Raw genomic sequence first — 23,919 nt, 5'->3', positions numbered from 1 at the left:
CCTAATATCTTGGTTGGTGCTGAATTCTGCAAGCCCAAGCTAGTGTGGCATTTGATATGTGGGGCAAATGTTCAGCTGGGGCTCCTCCTCCCACCTGCTGTTAGGCTCTGGGTTTGGAATGGGTATGAGCTGAGCCCCCCACCATGACGTTCCTAGTCCCACCTGCTGTTAGGCTCTGAGTTTGGAATGGGCATGAGCTGAGCCCCCCAGTCTGACTTTCCTAGTCCCACCTGCTGTTAGGCTCTGAGTTTGGAATGGGTATGAGCTGAGCCCCCCAGTCTGACTTTCCTAGTCCCACCTGCTGTTAGGCTCTGAGTTTGGAATGGGTATGAGCTGAGCCCCCCACCATGACTTTCCTAGTCCCACCTGCTGTTAGGCTCTGAGTTTGGAATGGGTATGAGCTGAGCCCCCCACCATGACGTTCCTAGTCTCACCTGCTGTTAGGCTCTGAGTTTGGAATGGGTATGAGCTGAGCCCCCCACCATGACTTTCCTAGTCCCACCTGCTGTTAGGCTCTGAGTTTGGAATGGGTATGAGCTGAGCCCCCCACCATGACGTTCCTAGTCTCACCTGCTGTTAGGCTCTGAGTTTGGAATGGGTATGAGCTGAGCCCCCCACCATGATGTTCCTAGTCCCACCCGCTGTTAGGCTCTGAGTTTGGAATGGGTATGAGCTGAGCCCCCCACCATGACTTTCCTAGTCCCACCTGCTGTTAGGCTCTGAGTTTGGAATGGGTATGAGCTGAGCCCCCCAGTCTGACTTTCCTAGTCCCACCTGCTGTTAGGCTCTGAGTTTGGAATGGGTATGAGCTGAGCCCCCCACCATGACTTTCTTCTACATTTCAAAATGTTGCTGTCAGATGTACATAACGTGGAAGTTCCATGGCAACATTATTATTAGTTGTTACTTAGTAGCTTTATATCAGTTCTCCTTTTCTGATTTTTGTAGTTATGTGCAATTCTCACAGTTCTCATTGACTGTAGGTTTACAAGGATGCTGCTAGGACCCATGGGATTTGGTTATGCAGGGGTTGGGTAAGTTAGGGATTTACTCCTTGCCGTGTTGAAGATGGAAAAATAATTTTATAGGGGTGTATAAAATCATCAGAGGCCTAGATAGGGTGAATGTACTCTGACTTTTTTCCATGCTTATGAAATCAAGAACTAGAGGGCATAGGTTTAAGGTGAGATTGGAAGGATTTAATAGGAACTTCAGAAGCAAATTTTTGACACAGTTAATCTATGTGGAATGATCGACAAGAGGAAGTGGCTATGGCAGTAACAATAACAGTTAGACAGGTACGTGGATAGGAAAGGTTTAGAGGTTTGTGTCAGATTAAGCTGTATTGGATGGGTGGGTGTGGACCAGATGGGCTGAGAGACCTGTGTCCTCCTGTATGATCTGACCTTTGAACAAATAGTTCACGGGGTTCAGTACATTCCATCGGATCTGTGTAATGCTGGGAGAAGTATTAAGCTCTACTCTCCCTCTGGAGCATTTGCTGTGGCTGTACAATTTCCTCAGCCGTGGCCCTTGCTGATGCTCACACACAGTTGGTGCAGAATTCCTGGCAGCCTCCTACGTCATTCCCGGCCCATGACTCTTCAATCTGTGCACCCAGTGTTTGCTGTCTAATAACAGTGCTGGGTGTGAGATTCAACCCTTCTTGGCTCAGTCAGGAAGTTGAGTTTCTCGTTGCACTTTGGAGAACATCATGAAATCGGCAGTGCAGCGTTAAATATGTGCTGTGCAGACCATGACCAAACCTGCTTTCAGATCGACTTTGATCCATTTTGAAGAAGAGCAGAAGCTTTGGAGAATATTTATCCTTCAGTCTGATGCCAACGTTTGAAGTAATTGAGCTGTGTAAAGTATTCAGCATGGCACTGAAGCACGGTTTGACAGATGTATTCTGTCAGGTAGCCAGGGTCTACTCAGCAGGTCAGGCAGCCACTGACAATTAATATTTCAGGTCAACGACCCCTTCCCAATGAAGGGTCAGTGACCTGAAGCATTAATCCTGAATCTGACTTGCTGAATGGCTCCACCATTTTCTCTTTTCAATTCTGGCTCCCAGCATCTGCCGAGTTTTGCATCTGGTTCATTCTATGGCTGAGCTGATCATTATTACAGAGTCTTTGGGGGGATCACACTATGCACACTTCAGCTGCTGTGACTGGGTGCCGCAACTGCTTTGAGCGTAAGAGAATTTTGCAATGTTTGTGCAGGGAATTGAAAGTGGCCATGTTGCCCACAACCCCAGCCTTATTCCTCAAAGGGAAACCCCTGTTACTGTGTATGGAGGTTGGGGGTATCACTCATTGAACACTGTCCTCTCCATTCTGGGCTATCTACTCTCAACCAAGCACTCCTTGCCTGCTCTTGATTGCCCAGAAAGTGCAGGGCTTTGTTCTAGGGTGTGTCACCAGGACCAAAACAGGTGAAAATAGATCAGCAAGGTTGTTGCCGCACTCTTGTTTGTGGAACTTGTGGATTGCTTGCTCACTGTTCAGCAATATATATACCTGTCTATAATGTCCCATTATAGGAAAGCTGTCAAGGCTTTGGAGAAGAAGCGAAGAGATTTATTAGGAATCTGCCTGGATTAGAGGGCATGCACGTAAGGAGAAATTGGACAAACATAGGTTATTTTCACTGGAGCTTTTCTGATTACGAGACCACAGTAGATAGACAGCTGGTAGATTTTTGTCCAGGGGTGAAACGCCTAATACAAGACACTTATGGCAAGAGGGGTGCATTTATAGTGAGAGAAGATAAGTTGAAAGGAGATGTGTAAGGCAAGTTTTTGTACAGAGATTGATGGGAATGGTGCTGGTGGCAAGCATGATTGAGGAGCTTGAGAGACTGTAATGCGCAGATAGGGACACTGAGTAGGCAGAGGGGATTTGTTTAGTTAAGGCATTAACTTAGTATTTTAAATAGTGTAGCACAATACCATAGGCTGAAGGACCTGTGCTGTGCTGTTACATGTTCAGTGGAGGAACTCAAGGTAACGATTGAAGCAAATTACTTTATGCAAATGAATTTGCAGGATGAAGTGTGTAAAAATGGATAAGGTGCAAGTCCTAGTGTGTACAGCAGGCCACGTAGGAAAGACGAAAGGCTTAGGTTCCATAGTTGTCAGAGTTTTAAAAATTACTACCTTGAGCGGAAGTCAAAAAAAGAATAGTAGAAACCACAGTGAAAGCAGAAAGCCCAGCAGGTCGGGCAGCATCTGTGATGAGAGGAGTTAAACATTTCAGGCTAAGGTCCCTTTGTCTTAATAGTTCAGGTTCATAAGTGTTCCTCCTTAGTAAGGAATCCTGCAGATTCGAATATGCTGAATCAATTTGGGTTACTTCTCAGCCTCGCGGCATTTTTAAGGTAGTTTTATATTTGTAACTCTCGATGATGGCTGTCAAATGTAATGTCTGTGCACCCAAGGCCAGATGTAGCTGTTAGTATAGGGAAACTACAGGGAGTGCTGTCGTACACCTCACAAATAATGCTTTCTTCCTGAGGTGAAGCACGTTTCAAATGCGAGACGTTCAAAGACATTTGCAGTTTGCACAGCCTCACTGAGGCACCCGTGGACTGGAGCCTCTGTCCACAGAGCAGTCCTCAGGCTTTGTGGCTTTCAAAGCCATTTCCAGAGCAGCCTCAATTGCAGTGTGTACGAGAGGTTTCCAAAACTACAGCTTTTGCGTGCAGAAGTATTCTTTATCTTCATTCTGGAACAATCTAGCTCTGTGCTCTCTATCCCCACTCCCCCCGCCAAGCCTCCTCCTAAACTCTCCAAGTAGGGGAGATACTTTATCTGCACAACCTATCAGTTCCTTTCACCTTGAAAACCAGTCAAATAACAGTTAATTCCAGAGGTACAATCCTTGTGTTTCCCTTTTTTTTTCATGTAATCCTCATTTCTGCTTTTGTCTGTTCCCTTTTTCTCCCTTGAGTTGCTGCTCAGGGTTGTAGCTATGTGAGATCAGGATGGCTGTGGAAGTTGGGTTGTGGGTGGGGTTGTACTAGGATTGGCCATTAACGTAGGGTAGGAACAGCAAACGGAAGCTCGCAGGAGCACCAGCTCCTGGTGGTGATGATGATACTACCAGGCTGGGATTTGTTCAGTGACTGGTAGGGCTGTGGGAAGTGCTATGGGGTGGAGAGATGTAGGAGTGGAAGTGTGCAGTTAGCTGGAAGCAGTGTCACATGCTTGGCACATCACTGATTGGAAGTTGTGTTGCAGTTATTTAAGGTGATGGTGAGGCTGCACTTAGAACATACTGTGCCCAACTTTGGTCACCCTGTTATAAGAAAGCTGTTATTAAATTAGAAATTGCAGAAATGTTGCCTGGACTTGGGGGCCTAAGTTGCACAGAAGTGTGTAAGCAAGGACTTTTTTCCTGGAATGTAGGAGACTGAGGGGGCCACCTGATAGGAGGTACATAAGATCCTGAGGAGCATAGACAGGGTGAAAGCACATAGTTTAGCATTGTCAGTGATCCCTCCCATCCATCTATCAATCTCATTGATCCCCCACCATCAGGCAGGACGTACATTAGGACAAGAACTGTTAGGATGGGAAACAGCTTCTTCCTCCAGGCCGTGAGATACTGAACTCCCTGACATCATGTAAGAAGCACCAGTAGCATTTTACTGTTTACTTTTTAACTTGCGTCATAAATGCACCTTATTGTTGAGGTAATATTACTTTGTGTGATGTGTGTGAGTTCTATGTACCTGGTCTGCAGAAATGTTGTTTCATTTGGCGGTATACATAAATGACAATAAACTGGAACTTGTCTTTTTCCTAGCAAGAGGGGAGAGGCAAGAGATTTAGAAGGGATATCAGAGGCAGCCTGTTCATACAAAGGGTGGTACGTATTTGGAAGAAATAGTGGTTGAGACAGGTACATTAACAACATTAAAAATCCATCAGGATAGTTATATGGATAGGAGAAGTTTGGAGAGCTATAGTGAAAATGCAGGCAGATGGGACTAGCCCACGGGCAGCACAGTCGGCATGAACATGCTGACCGAAAAGGACTGTTTACATGCTGGATGGTGAAATGGTGTGGCTTGAGGGGAGAACAGTGACCAGCGTCTGGGTCTCCTCCTCAGGGCTATTTACACCCTCTCTCTGCTCACCATTCACAATGTACTTTCTATTTTCTACTGCAAACTAAAACCAACCAAATCTGCCACCGTAACGTAGTGGTTAACGTGACATTATTACAGCTGGGAGCATTAGAGTTTGGAGTTCAATTCCAGTGCTGTCAGACTTGTAGAAGAGTACAGCATAGAAACAGGCCCTTCGGCCCATCTCATCCATGCCGAGCCATTAAATCCGCTTTTCCCATCGACCTGCACCAGGACCATCGCCCTCCATACCCCTGTACCAACCCAAGCTTTCCTTGCTGTCTGTAAGGAGTTCAAAGTAAATTTATTATCAAGGTACATACATGTCACCATTTACAACCCTGAGATTCATTTTCCTGCGGGCATACTCAGTAAACCTATAGAATAGTAGCTATCACAGGATCAATGAAAGACCAACCAGAGTGCAGAAGACGACAAACTGTGCAAATGCAAATATAAATAACTAGCAATAAATAATGAGAATATGAGTTAATGAGATAGCATCTGTAAAGTGAGATCATTAGTTGTAGGAACATTTTGATGGATGGGCAAGTGAGTGTAGTTATTCCCTTTTGTTCAAGAGCCTGATGGTTGAGGGGTAGTAAATGTTCTTGAATCTGGTGGTGGGAGTCCTGAGGCACTTGTACCTTCTATCTGATGGCAGCAGTGAGAAAAGAGCATGGCCTGTGTGGTGAGGATCTTCGATGATGGATGCAGCAATGTTTCATATAGATGTGCTCAATGGTTGGGAGGATTTTACCCGTGATGTACTGGGCCGAATCCACTATCTTTTGTAGGAGTTTCCACTCAAAGACGTTGGTTCCATACCAGTCCGTGAATTTGTACAGTGTGTCGGTGACAGTGTTGTTTTCCTCCGGGTGATCCAGTTTCCTTGCGTAATTCAGACGTACTGGCTAGTAGGTTAATTGGTCATTGTAAGTTGTCCTGTGATTAGGCTGGGTTTCTGGACAGTACAGGTCGTTGGGCCGAGTGGTTTGTTTGGCGCTGTCTCTGTAAGCAAATGAACCATGAAATAACTGTGATGGTACTGCTCTGGAACTGGGCTTTTCCACGCAATCAGAATAGCAAAGTGAGCCAGCAGCTGCAGAGTGAGAGCAAGTGGGAGGTGTCACCGGACACAGACTGTTCCCCCCACCACCTCAAATTCAACTGGAGTTTATCTCCTCCATGCAGCAGCCTTCAGGCCCAAAGCTGCAATATTCACACAAAAAACTTACATTAAAATTAAATGATCCATAATTTTTACAGGAAAGAACCCAGACAGAACAGTGGGTACAAAGTGAGCTGGTGATTGGGAACATGCAGGTTGGTTGTTGTTCTTGAACCTGGTGGCGTGGGATTCAGGCGTCTGTACCTCATGCCTGATGGAGGTCACGAGAAAATGATGTGGGGATCTTCCGTGTTAGTGCGTTCCATGGTGAACAGTCCCACACAGTGTCATTCCTGGCAGGTTCCAAACTCTTAAGGCCGGTACTTCAATGACATCGTGTCTCCCCAACACTCCAGCAAATGTGACCCAGTGGTGGAAAAGTGGCAGACTGGCGAGGAGGCGGGCAGGGTCACTGGTAGACCAACGCGGTCATAGAGGCTGAGTGATTGACAGACACCATAGCCAATAGAAATAGGCCAACAAGAAAAGGTAACAGTGAAGCTTAGCGTAACAGGAAGTGTGTGTAAGGTATGGTAACCTTAATGAGTCACGTTGACTTCATATTTCTTATCAGACAACAGCAGACATCACAGAAGGGGGAAAAAGGGGTAGTGTGTGGGTGCCACTTTATCTTCAAGTTCATGTGACTGCACTTCACAATGTTAGGAATGATCTGGTTGTACCTTTTGGACCAACTGCATTTAAAGTGAAGGACAGATTATTAACACGTGTGAGTTTTAGTCGTGGAACTATGCAGCCTAAAGCAGGTCCCTGGTCCACACTGCCCTTGGTTACCATGGTACCCATCAGGTTAGTCCCATTTTCCAGTGTTTGACTTATTCCTCATGTATTTATCCATGTCATTTACCTGTCACTGTACCTGTCCCAGCAGCTTCACCTGTCATTTAACTGTCACTGTACCTGTCCCAACAGCTTCACCTGTCATTTACCTATCACTGAACCTGTCCCAACAGCTTCACCTGTCATTTACCTATCACTGAACCTGTCCCAACAGCTTCACCTGTCATTTACCTGTCACTGTACCTGTCTCAACAGCGTCACCTGGCATTTACCTATCACTGAACCTGTCCCAACAGCTTCACCTGTCATTTACCTGTCACTGAACCTGTCCCAACAGCTTCAACTGTCATTTACCTGTCACTGAACCTGTCCCAACAGCTTCACCTGTCATTTAACTGTCACTGTACCTGTCCCAGCAGCTTCACCTGTCATTTGCCTGTCACTGAACCTGTCCCAACAGCTTCACCTGTCATTTACCTGTCACTGAACCTGTCCCAACAGCTTCACCTGTCAATTGCCTGTCACTGAACCTGTCCCAACAGCTTCACCTGTCATTTACCTGTCACTGAACCTGTCCCAACAGCTTCACCTGTCATTTACCTGTCACTGAACCTGTCCCAACAGCTTCATCTGTTATTTACCTGTCACTGAACCTGTCCCAACAGCTTCACCTGTCATTTACCTGTCACTGTACCTGTCCCAACAGCTTCACCTGTCATTTACCTGTCACTGAACCTGTCCCAGCAGCTTCATCTGTTATTTACCTGTCACTGAACCTGTCCCAACAGCTTCACCTGTCATTTACCTGTCACTGAACCTGTCCCAGCAGCTTCATCTGTTATTTACCTGTCACTGAACCTGTCCCAACAGCTTCACCTGTCATTTGCCTGTCACTGAACCTGTCCCAACAGCTTCACCTGTCATTTACCTGTCACTGAACCTGTCCCAACAGCTTCACCTGTCATTTACCTGTCACTGAACCTGTCCCAACAGCTTCACCTGTCATTTGCCTGTCCTAACAGCTTCACCTGGCATTTACCTGTCACTGTACCTGTCCCAACGGCTTCACCTGTCATTTACCTGTCACTGAACCTGTCCCAACAGCTTCACCTGTTATTTACCTGTCACTGAACCTGTCCCAACAGCTTCACCTGTCATTTACCTGTACCTGTACCTGTCCCAACGGCTTCACCTGTCATTTGCCTGTCACTGAACCTGTCCCAACAGCTTCACCTGTCATTTACCTGTCCTAACAGCTTCACCTGGCATTTACCTGTCACTGAACCTGTCCCAGCAGCTTCACCTGTTATTTACCTGTCACTGAACCTGTCCCAACAGCTTCACCTGTCATTTACCTGTCACTGAACCTGTCCCAACAGCTTCATCTGTCATTTACCTGTCACTGAACCTGTCTCAACAGCTTCATCTGTCATTTACCTGTCACTGAACCTGTCCCAGCAGCTTCACCTGTCATTTACCTGTCACTGAACCTGTCCCAACAGCTTCATCTGTCATTTACCTGTCACTGAACCTGTCCCAACAGCTTCACCTGTCATTTACCTGTCACTGAACCTGTCCCAACAGCTTCATCTGTCATTTACCTGTCACTGAACCTGTCTCAACAGCTTCATCTGTCATTTACCTGTCACTGAACCTGTCCCAGCAGCTTCACCTGTCATTTACCTGTCACTGAACCTGTCTCAACAGCTTCATCTGTTATTTACCTGTCACTGAACCTGTCCCAACAGCTTCACCTGTCATTTACCTGTCACTGAACCTGTCTCAACAGCTTCATCTGTCATTTACCTGTCACTGAACCTGTCCCAACAGCTTCATCTGTTATTTACCTGTCACTGAACCTGTCCCAGCAGCTTCACCTGTCATTTACCTGTCACTGTACCTGTCCCAACAGCTTCATCTGTCATTTACCTGTCACTGAACCTGTCTCAACAGCTTCATCTGTTATTTACCTGTCACTGTACCTGTCCCAGCAGCTTCATCTGTCATTTACCTGTCACTGAACCTGTCCCAACAGCTTCACCTGTCATTTACCTGTCACTGAACCTGTCCCAGCAGCTTCACCTGTCATTTACCTGTCACTGTACCTGTCCCAACAGCTTCACCTGTCATTTACCTGTCACTGAACCTGTCTCAACAGCTTCATCTGTTATTTACCTGTCACTGTACCTGTCCCAACAGCTTCACCTGTCATTTACCTGTCACTGAACCTGTCTCAACAGCTTCATCTGTTATTTACCTGTCACTGTACCTGTCCCAACAGCTTCATCTGTTATTTACCTGTCACTGAACCTGTCCCAGCAGCTTCATCTGTCATTTACCTGTCACTGAACCTGTCCCAACAGCTTCACCTGTCATTTACCTGTCACTGAACCTGTCCCACAGCTTCACCTGTCATTTACCTGTCACTGAACCTGTCCCAAAAGCTTCATCTGTTATTTACCTGTCACTGTACCTGTCCCAACAGCTTCACCTTTCATTAACTGTCACTGTACCTGTCCCAACGCTTCACCTGTCACCTGTTCCAAAAGTTTCACCTGGCACATTCGCACCACCCTCTGTGTGAACAAGTTGCCCCTCTTATTCCCCTCTCACCTTCAGCCAAGTTTGCGATTTCCTTTGCTTGGGATAAAGATTTTGTGCATTCACCTTGTCTATTCCCCTTGTGATTTGTCACATCTCAGTGTCTGACACTGCCTGTCCTGCCTTCCTTTATAACTGAGGCCCTCAAGTCCTAGCACTGTTCTTGTAAACCTTCCCTGCATTTTTCCAGTTTAATCATTTCCTTCTGGTGACAGCGTGACCAAGTACACAATACTCCACGTGCAATCTCACATACACCTTGTACAATGGCAGTGTAATGTTCCAACTCCTGTACTGATGAAGCCACCTTCACTGTCCAGTCTCCCTGCGTCCCCAGGGCCAGCCACACTGGCTGAGCGATTGTGTGCGGCAGCAGACACTTGGGGGTGCAGTGCTGAGTGTGGTGAAGATATGCCTGACTGTTTCTGGGAGCTTGCTGTGTACAATTTCCATTGCACTTGCTGCTGTGTGGTTGTGAACAATGGTAGAGAGACGTAGGTCCTGCTGTACACACACGGGGCAGATATTGACTGGATTCTGCTGGTGGGCGCCTGCATTTCGTGGCAGTGCTGTTGCCCCGGGACCACTCCAATAGCTTTCCGTTACATCATCACAACCGCTTGAAAAACAGTTAAATCACTTTAAAATATTGATTTGAAATTGCATGCAACAGATTAATTAAAATTTTAAGACAACTTTTTTAAAGCAACCATCTTTTAAGTGAAGGTCTGGCCACTCTGCGTGGTGAGTTTCAGACACACCAGGTGTGCTGTCTCTGAATTCATCGCAGGCTTCGGACGTGTTTGCTCAGACCACTGGTGCAGAAGCTCATTCGCTCGAGCAGTATCTGAGGGGAAAGACATTGTGGACGTTTCAGTTGAAGGGCAGTTCGACCGGCTGAGTCCTCCTGCAGCTTGTTCTCTGATCCATTGATTCCAGTGGCTGTAAGCTCCTGTATTTCCACCTGTTGCACTGCTGAGGTACGGACGTGAGACGTACAGAACCTTGTGAACCGGCTCAATCTAGGCTTTGGGTGCCTAACAGTGTTGTCTTCTTGTTAGTGGGAAAGGCAGGTTTATTTATTGACACCGCCTTTAAATCTCTGAGCAAAGTATTTCTTGTTGGTTGACCTTCAGCGGTGAACCCAGTGTGCCATGCTGTGCACAGTGTGTGGCTGACTTGCAGGAACATTCCTGTGCTTCAGATACAATCCTGCTGGATGCAAGAGGCCAGACTCATCCCAAGGTATGGGCTGGGAGAGACAAAGCACTCTCCTCCCGGCAGACTGAAATAATTGGAGTGAGCTTGGCCCGGAGTTCTCTGCTGGAAAAGGAACTGTCTCCCCGTTCAGGCTGGAGTTCTGGCTCCAGGCCTCACTGCACGGAAGGCTCAGATGTCAGCCCTGGGCCTTGTGACAGGCAGCAAGCGCACAGCAGTGTGGGCTGGAGGGGAGGGGTGGCGTCTGGAGAAGTCCCACAGCCCAAACCCTGCCAGCCTGAAGCAAGCCGGCAAAAGCAGTACGGGCCAGCAGCTGGTTTTGCAAGGCCCTGCCGAGCACCGCGCACCTCAACTGTTGAGGCAGGGATGCACGGTGCCTGCACGGTGTAACTGTGAAACCAGTGAGGCTGACTCAATCTCTGCCAGCAGAGGTGTGGTACCTGTGACAAGCTTTCTCAGGAATTCACTCCCAAAACAGGCTCTAAATGTGTCTTTTCACAGATGTTGTCAGGCTGTGTGATGTGATTACCTCTGTCATAGACATGGCAATTACACTGCAATGGCTAGATTTCGCCACTCCATTGTGATGAACAGTTATCTAATCAGAGATCTTCAGAATGGAATTGTGGTGCTTTCTTCCAATGCCGCTTAATTCGAGAGCCGCTTACACACTCGTGTAGAATTTGCTTCTGTGCAATAACCACTCCCAGTTCCCAGCAGGAAACTTTACAGTTTGAGCAGGGAATTTGTGAAAAGTCAGAGTTCTGTGAAAAGATCATGGCTACCATCATTCGACACTGCACACTGTCGTCCTTTCACATTTGGGTAGCAGCTGGGGCTGACTTGTCTCAGGATTTGTGTGGTGGTAGTGGTGACATATTAATTATTTAATTAACGTCACGTGCCCCTGCCCCCCCCTCCCCCCACACCACCACCTCCTCCACGCCCTGTGCAGTAACTTAAACCTTAGCTGGTAATGTGACAGGTCAGCTCTTCCTGGTTTTGATCAGATGTGAGTCAGGGCAGAGTTGTCCATGGACATTGCATCCAAGCTGTCTAGATGCACAAGCCTGGGCACTGTTACCCGTGTAGCAAGCTCCCCCGCTCCACGCATCTGATGAACCCAGAGGAACGGCAGAGTTTGGTACCAGGTCAGTCAGCGTGGGACTGCCTCAGGAACTCCAGCTCCGGATCTTTCCCCCAGGGTTCACTCCCTCCATGAGTGGGTATAGCACAAGGCAGTGGAGGTTTGAGATCAGAGTTTGCCTTCACCTAGATGAACTGACTACCCCCATCTGTCTGAAGTGACTGGTTTTAAGGTACCAGTAACCCTTCTCCCGTCAGTAGAACCGGTTCCGCCAGGCTTAGTCGCTAAGCCACACGTGAAGGCCAGGAGCTGGGCTTGGTTATCAGAGGCTATTTGACCCACACGCCACTGGGCGCATTTAATAGATAGTGGCAGTTTGTTCCCATTATCACCCCTGGCTATGACAACCTTAAGGAACCAATCAGATGTTCCCTTCAGTCTTCACTATGTATTTGTTAGGCCTAATTTTCCGGTACAGATAGTAACCCCAATACTTTTGAAAGTTTATTTTCAAGTTCCTTGCAATATTGGGGGGCGGGGGCAATAAAGGTGCCTGCATTTCAAAAGTGTTGATCACGAGCCTTCTGGGGCATCCTAGAAGCTATGAAGCATGCCTGATCTTTGCACAGCAAAATCCCACAAACTGCTGGATGATGACAGCTAGGCAGATTTCCATTCATGTGATGTGGGTTTCAGACAACACCCCATCTGCTGTTCCAGAGACAAGCCAAGACTAAGCGGTTGCTGCTCTGTATGAGGGAGGCCTCTCCTTTTGGATGAGACGATTGGCTGCAGTTGTTGAATTCAGTGCCTGGACTCTGTACACATAGCCTGCTGTGGATTAGCCAGGATTTACAAAGAGAATATGTTAGCTGTGAGGAGGATGCAGGGTGACTTGGATAGGTTAGGTGAGTGGGCTAATTCATGGCAGATGCAATTTAATGTGGATAAATGTGAGGTTATCCACTTTGGTTGCAAGAACAGGAAAACAGATTATTATCTGAACGGTGGCCAATTAGGAAAAGGGGAGATGCAACAAGACCTGGGTGTCATTGTACACCAGTCATTGAAGGTGGGCATGCAGGTACAGCAGGCGGTGAAAAAGGCAAATGGTATGTTGGCATTCATAGCAAAAGGATTTGAGTACAGGAGCAGGGAGGTTCTACTGCAGTTGTACAAGGCCTTGGTGAGACCGCACCTAGAATATTGTGTGCAGTTTTGGTCCCCTAATCTGAGGAAAGACATTCTTGCCATAGAGGGAGTACAGAGAAGGTTCACCAGATTGATTCCTGGGATGGCAGAACTTTCATATGAAGAAAGACTGGATCGACTAGGCTTATACTCGCTGGAATTTAGAAGATTGAGGGGGGATCTTATTGAAACGTATAAAATTCTAAAGGGATTGGACAGGCTAGATGCAGGAAGATTGTTTCTGATGTTGGGGAAGTCCAGAACGAGGGGTCACAGTTTAAGGATAAAGGGGAAGCCTTTTAGGACCGAGATGAGGAAAATCTTCTTCACACAGGAAGTGGTGAATCTGTGGAATTCTCTGCTACAGGAAACAGTTGAGGCCAGTTCATTGGCTATATTTAAGAGGAAGTTAGATATGGCCCCTGTGGCTAAAGGGATCGGGGGTATGGAGAGAAAGCAGGTACAGGGTTCTGAGTTGGATGATCAGCCATGATGATACTGAATGGCGGTGCAGGCTCGAAGGGCCGAATGGCCTACTCCTGCACCTATTTTCTATGTTTCTATGTAAAGCTGCTCACTGATTGCTCCTGGGGTCTGGGTAAACACGGATACCTGGTGTGGCGAGCGCCGAGTTCTCAGGGAGTAGAGGGCCATTCATCTAAATGGGTGGAATGGCTGGCACGATGTCGTGGTCTGATGGGCCTGTTTCTATGCCGGCCTTCTCTGTATGCAAGCAGTGTGCGAGGGCCTTGGGACGTTGTTCAGTGTTTTATGGCCAATGGGTGATTACTGAAGCATATTAATGATCACGACAGGGCAGCGCGCTGGAGTCACTGCCTCGCCACACCAGATACCTGTGTTTACCCAGACCCCAGGTGCAATCTGTGAGCAGCATATTCTCTTTGTAAATCCTGAGTTTTCCCTGGGTTTGCTGGTTTCTTCCCACATCCCAAAGGCATACAAAGATGATTTGTTTTTTCTCTCTCTGGTATCCTTTCGGTTTCCTTGTTTTGTGGCTGCCTGTGAGGAGACGAATCTCGAGGTTGCGTAATGCTACATACTTTGATGATACCTGCACTGAACTTTGAACTTCTGAACAAACTAGTTGGTAGTTTAATTGTTGGTGAATAGTACTGGGGGAATTGATAAGAATGTCAGTGCTTGAAGATTAGACTCAATGGGCTGAAAAGCCTGTTTCTTCAGGCCTGGTGAAGTGCTGTTGAATGATGGTAAGATGTAGTATGAGCTTCATCAATGTACTGCTCATGCCACTACGCCCCACCTGCTCCATTCTTGGGGATGTCCTCCATCGATCAGTGCAGGACGTTCGACGTACAGCCCCTGAGCATGGCCCGGAGAGAAGAGACTGGCTCTCACCAGCAGCCAACTTCAGCTCACTGGTCAGCCCTCCACCCCCTGTGTTGTGAAGATGGTTGAAGCTGTACCCAGCACAGAGGAAAAGCCTGAACCCTCCCCAAGCTCCCAGCCGCTGTTCCCGTTCACCTGCTGCTGTGTGAGTCAGCCTTGAGCCCACCCGCTCGCCAAGTCTGGTAACTGGCAGCTCTGCCCTGCAGCTGCTAAAAGCCCCCACCCACGCCTATGTCACTTACAGACCCAATCGTCCCAACTTGCCTCTGGCTAATGTTCCTCAACCTGTTCATCATCATCCCTCTGACACCACGTCCTGTCCACTTCTCCACTCCTTCCTGTTTAAAAACAACCCCTCCTTGTAAACCCCAGTGATCTCTCCAATTCTGATCATCTTTGCATTCAGTGATAGAGGCATCGGTCCAGTTTCTAAGCTGGTCCCCTTTGCCTGCATTTGGCTTATTTGCCTCTAAACCTTCCTATCCATGTACCTGCCCAGGTCTCTCAAATGTTGTTAATGTACCACCTCCTCTGACAACTCTGCACCACCCTCTGGCTGAAAAAGTTGCCCCATGGATTCCTATTAAGTCTCTCTCATCTTACCTTAAACCCATGGCCTTTTGTTCTTCACTGTTTCTCATCCCTGGGAAAAGACTGAGTGCTTTCAACCTATCCGTGCCCTCCATAAGATCACCCCTCAGTCTCCTACACTCTTGTGAAAAGCATCTGAACCTGTTCAACCTCTCCATAGATCTGTCCCTCAAGTCCCAGCAACATTCTCTGCACTCTTTCCAGTTTAATAGTTTGTTCCCTATAGTAGAGTAATTCAAAACTGAACTAATATATACTAATATACTAATAGACGTTGTTGTGGTCTCAACAACGTCTTGTACAACTGCAACATAACATCCCAACTCCTGTACCCTGACCCCTGATGACGAAAGCCAGGATGCCAAAGCTCTCTTAACCTCCCTGTCCACCTCCAGGGATTCATGTACTCCTGAGTTCCTGTGAGCTATATCTTCAGCTCGGAGATCTAAAGCTCACGAATCACCACCTCTTTGATGTCCTTATCTCATGTTATCTTTTGTCCAGCTTCTTACTGCAGCTAGCCAGGAGTCGAGTTGGTTATGAACCTTAGCAGGAAATGTCGGTGCACCACTGTTAAACCTGCTAGGCACATTGAGATGCCTACGGAATGCAATTTAAAGTAATTCTGAAACAGAAAACCTTATCCTCAGTGTGCTTTTCTTTCCAAAAAGAGTACAGAAGTTCTGGCAACACTAACAGGTTAGGCAAGTTTTATGGAGAGAAAAAGAGATAATATTTCAGGTATGGACCTGGGAAAGAGCTGAATTTATTTGATCTGCTGTGAGTTTCCAGCATTTTCCTTTTCACTGACAAAGATTTCTAGCATCTGTTGTATTTTCTTTAGGTAGAGTGCGGACCCTGCCCTTGCAGCCCAGCACCCCACCTTTGTAACACTAGACCAATCACTGGACAGTTTACCATGACCAGTTAGCCTACTAACTGGTACGGCTTTGGACTGTGGGAGGAAATTGGATCACCTGGAGGAAAACCCATGCGGTCACAGGGTGCGCTGGAATTGAATTTGAAACTCCCCGCCCCAAGCTGTAATAGCGTCATGGCCAACCAGAATGTAATCGTGGTGTATATTGGTTGGTTTTAATTTGCTGTAGAAAATAGAACAGTACATCACAGGTTAGGCCCTTCGGCCCATCGTGTCGTACTGTACTAATTACATGGATGACACCTGGATCCCTTCTGTGGTACATGGTCCCTTTCCCCAAATTCCCTGAACTTCCTCATGTGCATCCGCACAGAGAGAGAAAGGTTGCTCTTGTTAAGTAATACTGGATGTCACTGAGTTAAGTGACAGTGGAGTCGAAATTAGAATCTGGTGGAGACAGGATCAACTTGCATGTTAGGCAAGTAAATGCCTTGTCTGCACGCCGTGTGTGTGACTATATTGGGATCACTGTGCCTGATATGTGGAGAGTATCCTTTCTACAGGGCGCATATGAAGATGCCTCAAAGCTGCTCTGGGTCTGTAGGAAGGTTGAATGCTTTCCCTAATTCTAATTACTCTTTGCTTTCTGTCTTGACTTTAGCAGTGGCGGACAATGGGTCAGAGGAGAAGGTTGATGTGGGCCAGACCCCTCATGCTGAACTGACATTGTCAGGTGATGGAAGTGAAGACCAGGAAGCTGACGACGATGCCCAACCTAAAGCCCAGAGTGGAAGCGGAGGTAGTTTGTGGCTCAGTATGGGCGGGAGGAAGGAGGTCGTTGTTGATCTTACTGAAGTTCTCTTGGGTTTGAGTTCAATTTACATTAGCTCTGCCATTCTTTGGCCATCTCTATGCCTTGGAAGGGTTAGTACTGATGAGGTTGAGGTACTGCATCATTTTTTTTGTGGGGCTAAAATTCAGACAGGATCCCAGACTGTCAACTGGATTCTGCCATCGGTCTCCAATGTGGTGTTGCTTCTAGTTTCCAGTGAGGGATCCACTCTCCAGCCGTAAACCAATGATTAGGTATCAGACCTACCCATGAAGATGTCCACAGTTGTGGACTGACCTTTTTATTTTGCTTGAATGTACAAGACACTCAAAACTTGTTGAACACCCAGTTTGTTCAAAGGAAGGCCGTTTCGTCCACATGGACAGTGCCAGTGAAACATTTAGCTCTTTCTTGCAAGTGTTGAGGTGAGTTAGCTGTTACACATTAATCTGAAGTTGTTGAGGTGTTTCAGGATTACAGGGAAAGTACAGAGTTAGTTCTCAGGTAAGCCGTGACGTTTAATGACTGACCAGCCTCAATGGACTGGATGCCCTGCTCCCATTCCTCGATTCCTACTGGGTTGTTCTTGCAAAAATAGTCTTCATTGTCCTTTTTAATAATCGTTGGCACTGATTTTAAAGTTGGTTTTATTGCAGTTCAGTGCAGTGTTTCTATTTTATGGTACTCTGTTAACCATTGTATATTTAACAGAAGATTTAAGGATGTCTTCCAATGATATGCACAATGATGCCATTGTCTGTGGCCCAAGATAATTGACAAATGGCCTTACACACACCCAAGAGACAGGCTTGCAGTGCCAGCTTCTCCTTAAACGGACAGTATGGCCACTGGGCGTGCAGCTGGTACAGACACACCGGCTGTCCTTCAGTGGCATGTCCTGGAGCAGTGGTTCCATGCAGACACAGCCCCAGGTTGGAAGGACAGAGTCTGTCATTACAGCGTTCTGCCTTTTGGTTTCCAGTGTAACACTATCAGCGTCTCCATTCTATTATTATATTGCACCGGGAGTTTGGGTGGACATTGCCCTGTCAGTGAGGTGCAGCCTCTGCCTTTGATGTGGAAGAAATCAAAGACAGGGTTTATTGTCATACACAAGTAGAGTGAAAAACTTGCAGCAGCACAACATTCACAAGCGAGAACATACATCATCCATAATTTTATAAGAAAGAACACAATTAAAACAAATTGCCGGCCCATTGTAAAGCAAATTGGCTGTACAGAGGTGGTTATCAGGGTTCTGTTGGTTGGTTCAAGAAGGGAAGGGAAGTGACTGTTGTTGACCGTGCTGATGTGGCACTCCTGCCCAGTGGTGGCAGCAGGATGACCATGGGCTCTTTGACACATCTGTGTCATCTTCCTGACACAGTTCCTTGTGTAGGTGCACCTAGCGGTGGGGCTGGAAGTGCCTTTGACGTACTGGGCTGAACTTCTTGTGTTCCTGTGCATTTGAATTGCTGTATCAGACCACGATGCAGTAAGTTCGGATGCTTTTACCAGTACACCTCCAGATGTTTGCTGGAGTGTTTGTCAACATGCCAAACTTCCTTAACCTTCTCAGAAAGTAAAGACGCTGGTACATCTTCCTTGCAACAGCATCTCTGTGCTAGGTCAGTTGATATGTCAATGCTCTTCCCGTGGTGCTGTTTGGGTAATCACCACTATCAGAGCCATTGATGCCTTCTTTGAAACGACTGGCCAACATCTTTCCGCTATCTCCACAGATGACGAGCCGGAGGTGATTGTGCCCATGGAGGGGAGAGCAACCGTTTTGCCAAGGAATCCCGAAGGTGATGACTTGTCCTCGGTGAAGTCCATGATGTCGACGGTGATGAGCGTGGGAAGCCTGAGTGCGGAGGTGGGCAAGCCTGCAAGTGAGAAGAGCCCCACGAAGATCGCTGCCTCTACACGGAAAATCAAGCAGGTAGGCAACTGCCCGAGAGCCCTCCTTCATAGAGAAGCAGAGTGGAAACACCAGGCCTATGCTGATCCCACACTCCCTCACAGTTCACCTTGTTGGGAGGGTGTGGTCACAGGGACAATGTGCAAACTCTAGAGTCGGCACCCAAGGTGAAGATTGAACCCAGGTCACTGAGACAGTGACCCTGCCAGCTTCCTGGGCACTTGCCTACCGTGGATGCAGTTTCCTTCCTGTCGGCTGAGGCTCTGCGCACAGCCGTGGGGTTGGGGGTTGGAAGCAACAAGGTCCCCAGCAGAGGGGTGTGTCTGATACACAGTGGGAGAGGCAGCTACTGGGATACGTTTGTATGTACTACCTTCAGGCAGTCCAGTGTAAACAGTACGAGGGTCCGATCCTCGGGACTGTGGGTGTGTCGGGGTGTGTCTGGGGGTTGGTTTGCACTGCCTTTCATGTGATGCACCCTGCAGTGACAGCCTCACCTGCTCAGAAATGCAGAGCTCTTGCGGGGCGTTGCCAAGGACGTGCTACACACCCGCGCTTTATTTTGTGCAAGTTTTTAGTTTATTTTTAAAACTGTTGCACTGGCTGGCTGAAGTGAGGACCTGCAGACCACTGGGAGCAGCTGTGTGCATGGTAAACATTTGTACTTTCCCCTGTAGCCCAGTTATTTGGTTGACCTGCCCTGGGCTTTGCGCTGTGTACTGGTATGGGAGACAGCATTATCCCTGGTTAATAATAAACTGCAGAGTCAATATTCCCCAGGCCAGGCAGTCTGGCACAGTAACTCAGATCTGTGGTCCAAGGTTAAACAGCAGGAGGCGGGGCAAGGCTGCTGAGAGAACAGACGAGCATGGAGAGCAAGGGTGCAAGGGACGGAGAAGGGATAAATTGTAAAAACATGCAGTTGTCAAATGGAAAGGCAAATATTTAAAGTGTCTGTACTGCCTTTCTCAGTGCCGGAATGCCACAGAACATTCCAAAGCCTTGGGGTCCCAGTGGTAATGTGATAATCTCAGCAGCCGGATCTACACAGCGAGATCCCATTCGAAGTGTGATATCCCCTTCACCCTTTCCCAACACCACCAAGTGAACTCTGGGCAGGAAACAAGGGAAGCTCCTTGTTTGAAGAATACTAGGCGTTCACTTACTTCTTCCTATCAGAGCTCTCTATCCACCAGGCCACACTCACTTGGCACTGTGTTAATCTGTCATTAAATGCAGCCTTTTGAACTCTTTGCAAGAGTGATTTTGTTCCAGCCAGTATATCCCTGTTTGAAAGGGATGAACAAGATGTACAAAATGAGCTGTTTCACCACATCCATACATTAGAATCACAAATGTTGACTGATTGAGTTTTCGGGAGGAGTTCAATATTCTGACTCTCATTTCCCTGGAGTGAAGAAAGTCCAGAGATGATTAAAGAGATAAATACTGGATTTTGGTTAATTGGGGCAACCACTTATATGGAACAATTCTTAAAGAACAAAAGCAAATCAAGGAAATAGCTGGGATTCCATTCATTTATTTGGAACACCATGCTGCTTAATTGGGGCAGGGGGCTGTTGCCATAAAGTTTCTAACTGGTGTCAGTAGTGTGCTCCGCGTGTCCTTTAGACAAAACGACACACCTTGATGTGAGCAGTTTTGAAATAGCGTCTGTTGTGTGTGCTTGTGTTCAGAAAGCAGTGACTTTTGCCATTCATAGTTGGAGAGGAATAAGGAATAGGACAATTCAGAACTGTTTTGCTCACTGCAGTTTCAAGCATTCAGCCAGGAATGAAAACGAAACAATTTCACTCCTTCGCCAGGTTAGAAGTCTCATTTGAAAGTATTGATGATCATGGTGAATGTCACCTTTGGTCCCCACCTGACACTCAGCTCTCACCTGAGCTCTAAGAGGCTGTTGGTATGGAACAGCTCTTTGACAGGTGGGCTGAACCGGATGAGGGTACCCGGTGAGACGGGGACATGCCTGTCCTGGTGTGAGAAGTCAGCTCTGGCAGGCCGGGCAGATGAGATCCAGGAAGGCAGTTCTGCAACGCTCCATGGAGAGCGAAGGGTATGACAAGACATGGTCATCCACTGATCTCGAGGAAGACCCCAGTTGTGATGACTACTCACACCACTGGAGCAATGGCTGTTCCACTTTATAACCGGTCCTACTCAGGTTTCCTGTCGTCACTGGACAACCGCTAGTGGTACCGGTACTGTTCCCATCTGTTCCGTATTTCAGTTAATACATAATTTGTTACTCAGTTAAATGGTAATTGTTTTTTTTAAACCTTTTTAACTATTTCCATGAAACTTGAGCTAATTGGGACAGCCACTTAATTGAGCCAAATGTATTGGTCACGATGTATCTCAATTGACCAGAATCTACTGTATATAGAATAGGAAGGTCATAGATCGATAGCTAGTGTCTATTTCTCATGGTAGAGCTGTCTAAAGCTATAAGACGTGCTACAGGTGAGCGGGGAGGAGGTTGAAAGGAGTTCTGTGCGATACATTTTAAAAATAAAGAGTAGTCTGAGCTGCTAGTGGAGGCAGGAACAGTAACGACAATTTAAAAGGTTTCTGGACAGAAAGCATAAAGAGGTGTGGATTTAATGCAGGCAAGTGTGATTGGTAGGGATAGGCAGAGACGCTTTGGGCTGAAGGGCCTCTTTCAATACTACACCACTCTGCCTTGATGAGTCAATCAGGATTGCTGCAGCCTGTCTGCCTGCCGTCTGGCGGCAACGGCCTGACACGTCGTGGAGCACGCGGTGGGCAGAACCAGAGTCAGCAGCCCGGGAAATGGCTCGGAATTCAGTCCAGGAGGAACGTTGTCAAGGCTTTTCACACTGCCCTGGACATTCAGTTCCATTGTGATGGTGAAAAGTGTCACTGGATTACATTACTCAATAAAAATATCATTTGTTTTTTAAATGCCTGCAATGGTTTGTGCAGAGTCACAGTCATACAGCATGGAAAGAGGTCCAAGTCTGTGCTGACCATTAAAATAACTCTACACTAACCCTTGTGGTGAACTAACCATTTCCCTTGTGTTTTCCTCAGCTTCCCACTCCCCACTCCCCAGACTTTACTCCTCACCTACGCACAAGGGGCAATTTGCCTCACATGTTCCATATTAGGGTTGTTCGAAAAATAACTTACTGTGACTTAAAAAGTATTCAGCCCCCACACGTATTCTCAAATTTTACTGCCTCACTTTCTAAATTTAAATATATTGTAGGATTTTTTGAGCTGATCCACAAAGTGTTGTGCATCATGTCAAATCAAAAAAAATCCAGAAGCCTGTCAACAACTTTAAAAACCAAAACACAGGCTGAAAAAGTATTTATCTCCTTTGTAATTACTACACTAACTTTCCTCAGGTACAACACTGTATATTATCTTACCAACCCACCCAATTTATTGATGTAGAAAATTGGAGGATCACCTGTTTTCAATAGATTCATAAGAATAGGTACCCTCTCTCTGTAAGGTCCAACAATAAGGTAGACATTCAACAGAGCAAACCAAAATGAGGACAAAAGAGCATACAATGCAAGTCAGGGAAATGATAATGGAGAGGCACAAATACAAGACCACTGAATGTACATCGGAACTCAGAACAGTCCATCGTGAGAAAGATATGAAGCCACAGCCACGCTGCCTAGGTCAGGCTGCCCCTCTAAACTTCATCACCAGAGAAGAATGACACTGGTAAAACCTGGCTGAGTAAGCTGCAGAAGCCAAGGGTTGCCACTGGAGGTGAAGCTCACGCTGCACACTCTCTAAGGCCTTGTACATAAAGGGTATTTATATGTGTGGCACAGAAGAAGCCCTGGCTAAAAAATAAAACATATCCTTGCCCTTAAAAACATTGCAAAGATAGTGAAAAGTAGGTCTTGTGGGACTGAAGGATTGCTTTGGTGGAAGACAGCACAGATTTGATGGGCAGAATGGCATCATCCTGTAATGATTCTATAAAAAGATAGAGTCCATCAAATTACAGTCTCCCTGAAATGCAGCTAAATCTGACAGATTTGTTCAACTTTCTCATATCTTCAACAAAATTCTCATTTACCACAGTGTGAGCAAACACCTGTAGCCCTGTTTCCGGCCATGGTTTCACTCCCCAGGCCACTCTGCCAGAATTAAACGGCACTGTGTGAATGTCTTAGACACAAGCGCGTGTGCGTGCACACACACACACACGACTTTTGCACAGTACTGTAGGAATTTTATGTATTACACTGTACTGCTGCTGCATAAAAGCAAGTTTCACGACATAGGTGAGTGATGACATAGGTGAGACATAGTTGATCCTGATATGGGTCTCTATTGTGGACTGAGAGTAGGAAGGGGAAATTATGATTGGAAAAAGGGGAAGGGAGCAACAAGCACCAGAGAGACATTCTGTAATGATCAATAAACCCATTGTTTGAATTCAAATGACCTTGCTTGGTGTCTCGGGGTGGTGTGTCTGCACCAGTGCCACTGCCCACCTCTGGCATTTCTTCTATGCCACATATCCCACACACCCCCCTCCCGCGGCGCTCCACCCTCACCATTCCGGATATCCTTTGTTCCCACTAGATTTACAAACTCGGTCTCCGCTCCACGTTGACAAACACAGTACTGTAGAAAGTCTTTGGTACCCTGGCAGTATACAGATGCCTAAGACCTTTACACAGAGCAGTATCTTGAGCAGTATGAATAGACTAGGTTGGTTGTTGGTTATGAACTTTGCAGAATTCTCATGAGGCATTTCTAAAGCAGAACAATTAAAAATGTAAATTCTGTATGGTTGACTTTTGTAGTCAACATTACATTTGATCAGGGAATGAAAATATGAATGATTTTTCTGTTAAGCCTTTAGGGATAACTTTGCATTGGTCAAAAGTGGCCAGCTGAAGGCAGAGTGATGCGCACACAACCCTGGTTTGGGTTTGAGTATTTACAGAAAGACTCATTTACAAAGAAGCCAGATAGCACAGAGCCATACAGACCAGATCGACTGATTGGCCTTCTGTATTGCTTTTGTGATTTGGAATTCATTTGTTGATAGGATGTTGGAAACAGATCCATCAGCAAGCGAATGGATGAAAGAGAG

At 46.7% G+C, this 23,919-nt stretch overlaps 1 protein-coding gene across 8 annotated transcripts in view; it reads left to right on the top strand.

Annotated features, from left to right (window-relative positions):
• LOC140742202 (ras-responsive element-binding protein 1-like) overlaps window positions 1-23,919 on the top strand; it is a 301,827-nt gene that overhangs the window by 155,777 nt on the left and 122,131 nt on the right. For 5 of the 8 annotated variants that reach the window (XM_073073016.1, XM_073073020.1, XM_073073013.1 and 2 more), the window contains 2 exons: window positions 16,709-16,846; window positions 18,622-18,821. In XM_073073016.1, coding sequence (XP_072929117.1) covers window positions 16,709-16,846; window positions 18,622-18,821 — 338 coding nt within the window. Of the gene's footprint in view, window positions 1-10,842; window positions 10,958-16,708; window positions 16,847-18,621; window positions 18,822-23,919 lie in introns of those variants that run through there. The other 3 variants (XM_073073018.1, XM_073073017.1, XM_073073021.1) reach the window with 2 other exon arrangements.

This window comes from Hemitrygon akajei, chromosome 20, assembly GCF_048418815.1.
Source record: "Hemitrygon akajei chromosome 20, sHemAka1.3, whole genome shotgun sequence".
Lineage (NCBI taxonomy): Eukaryota > Metazoa > Chordata > Chondrichthyes > Myliobatiformes > Dasyatidae > Hemitrygon > Hemitrygon akajei.
Note: the sequence above shows the minus strand (reverse complement) of the source record. Positions and strands in the feature narration are given on the sequence as shown.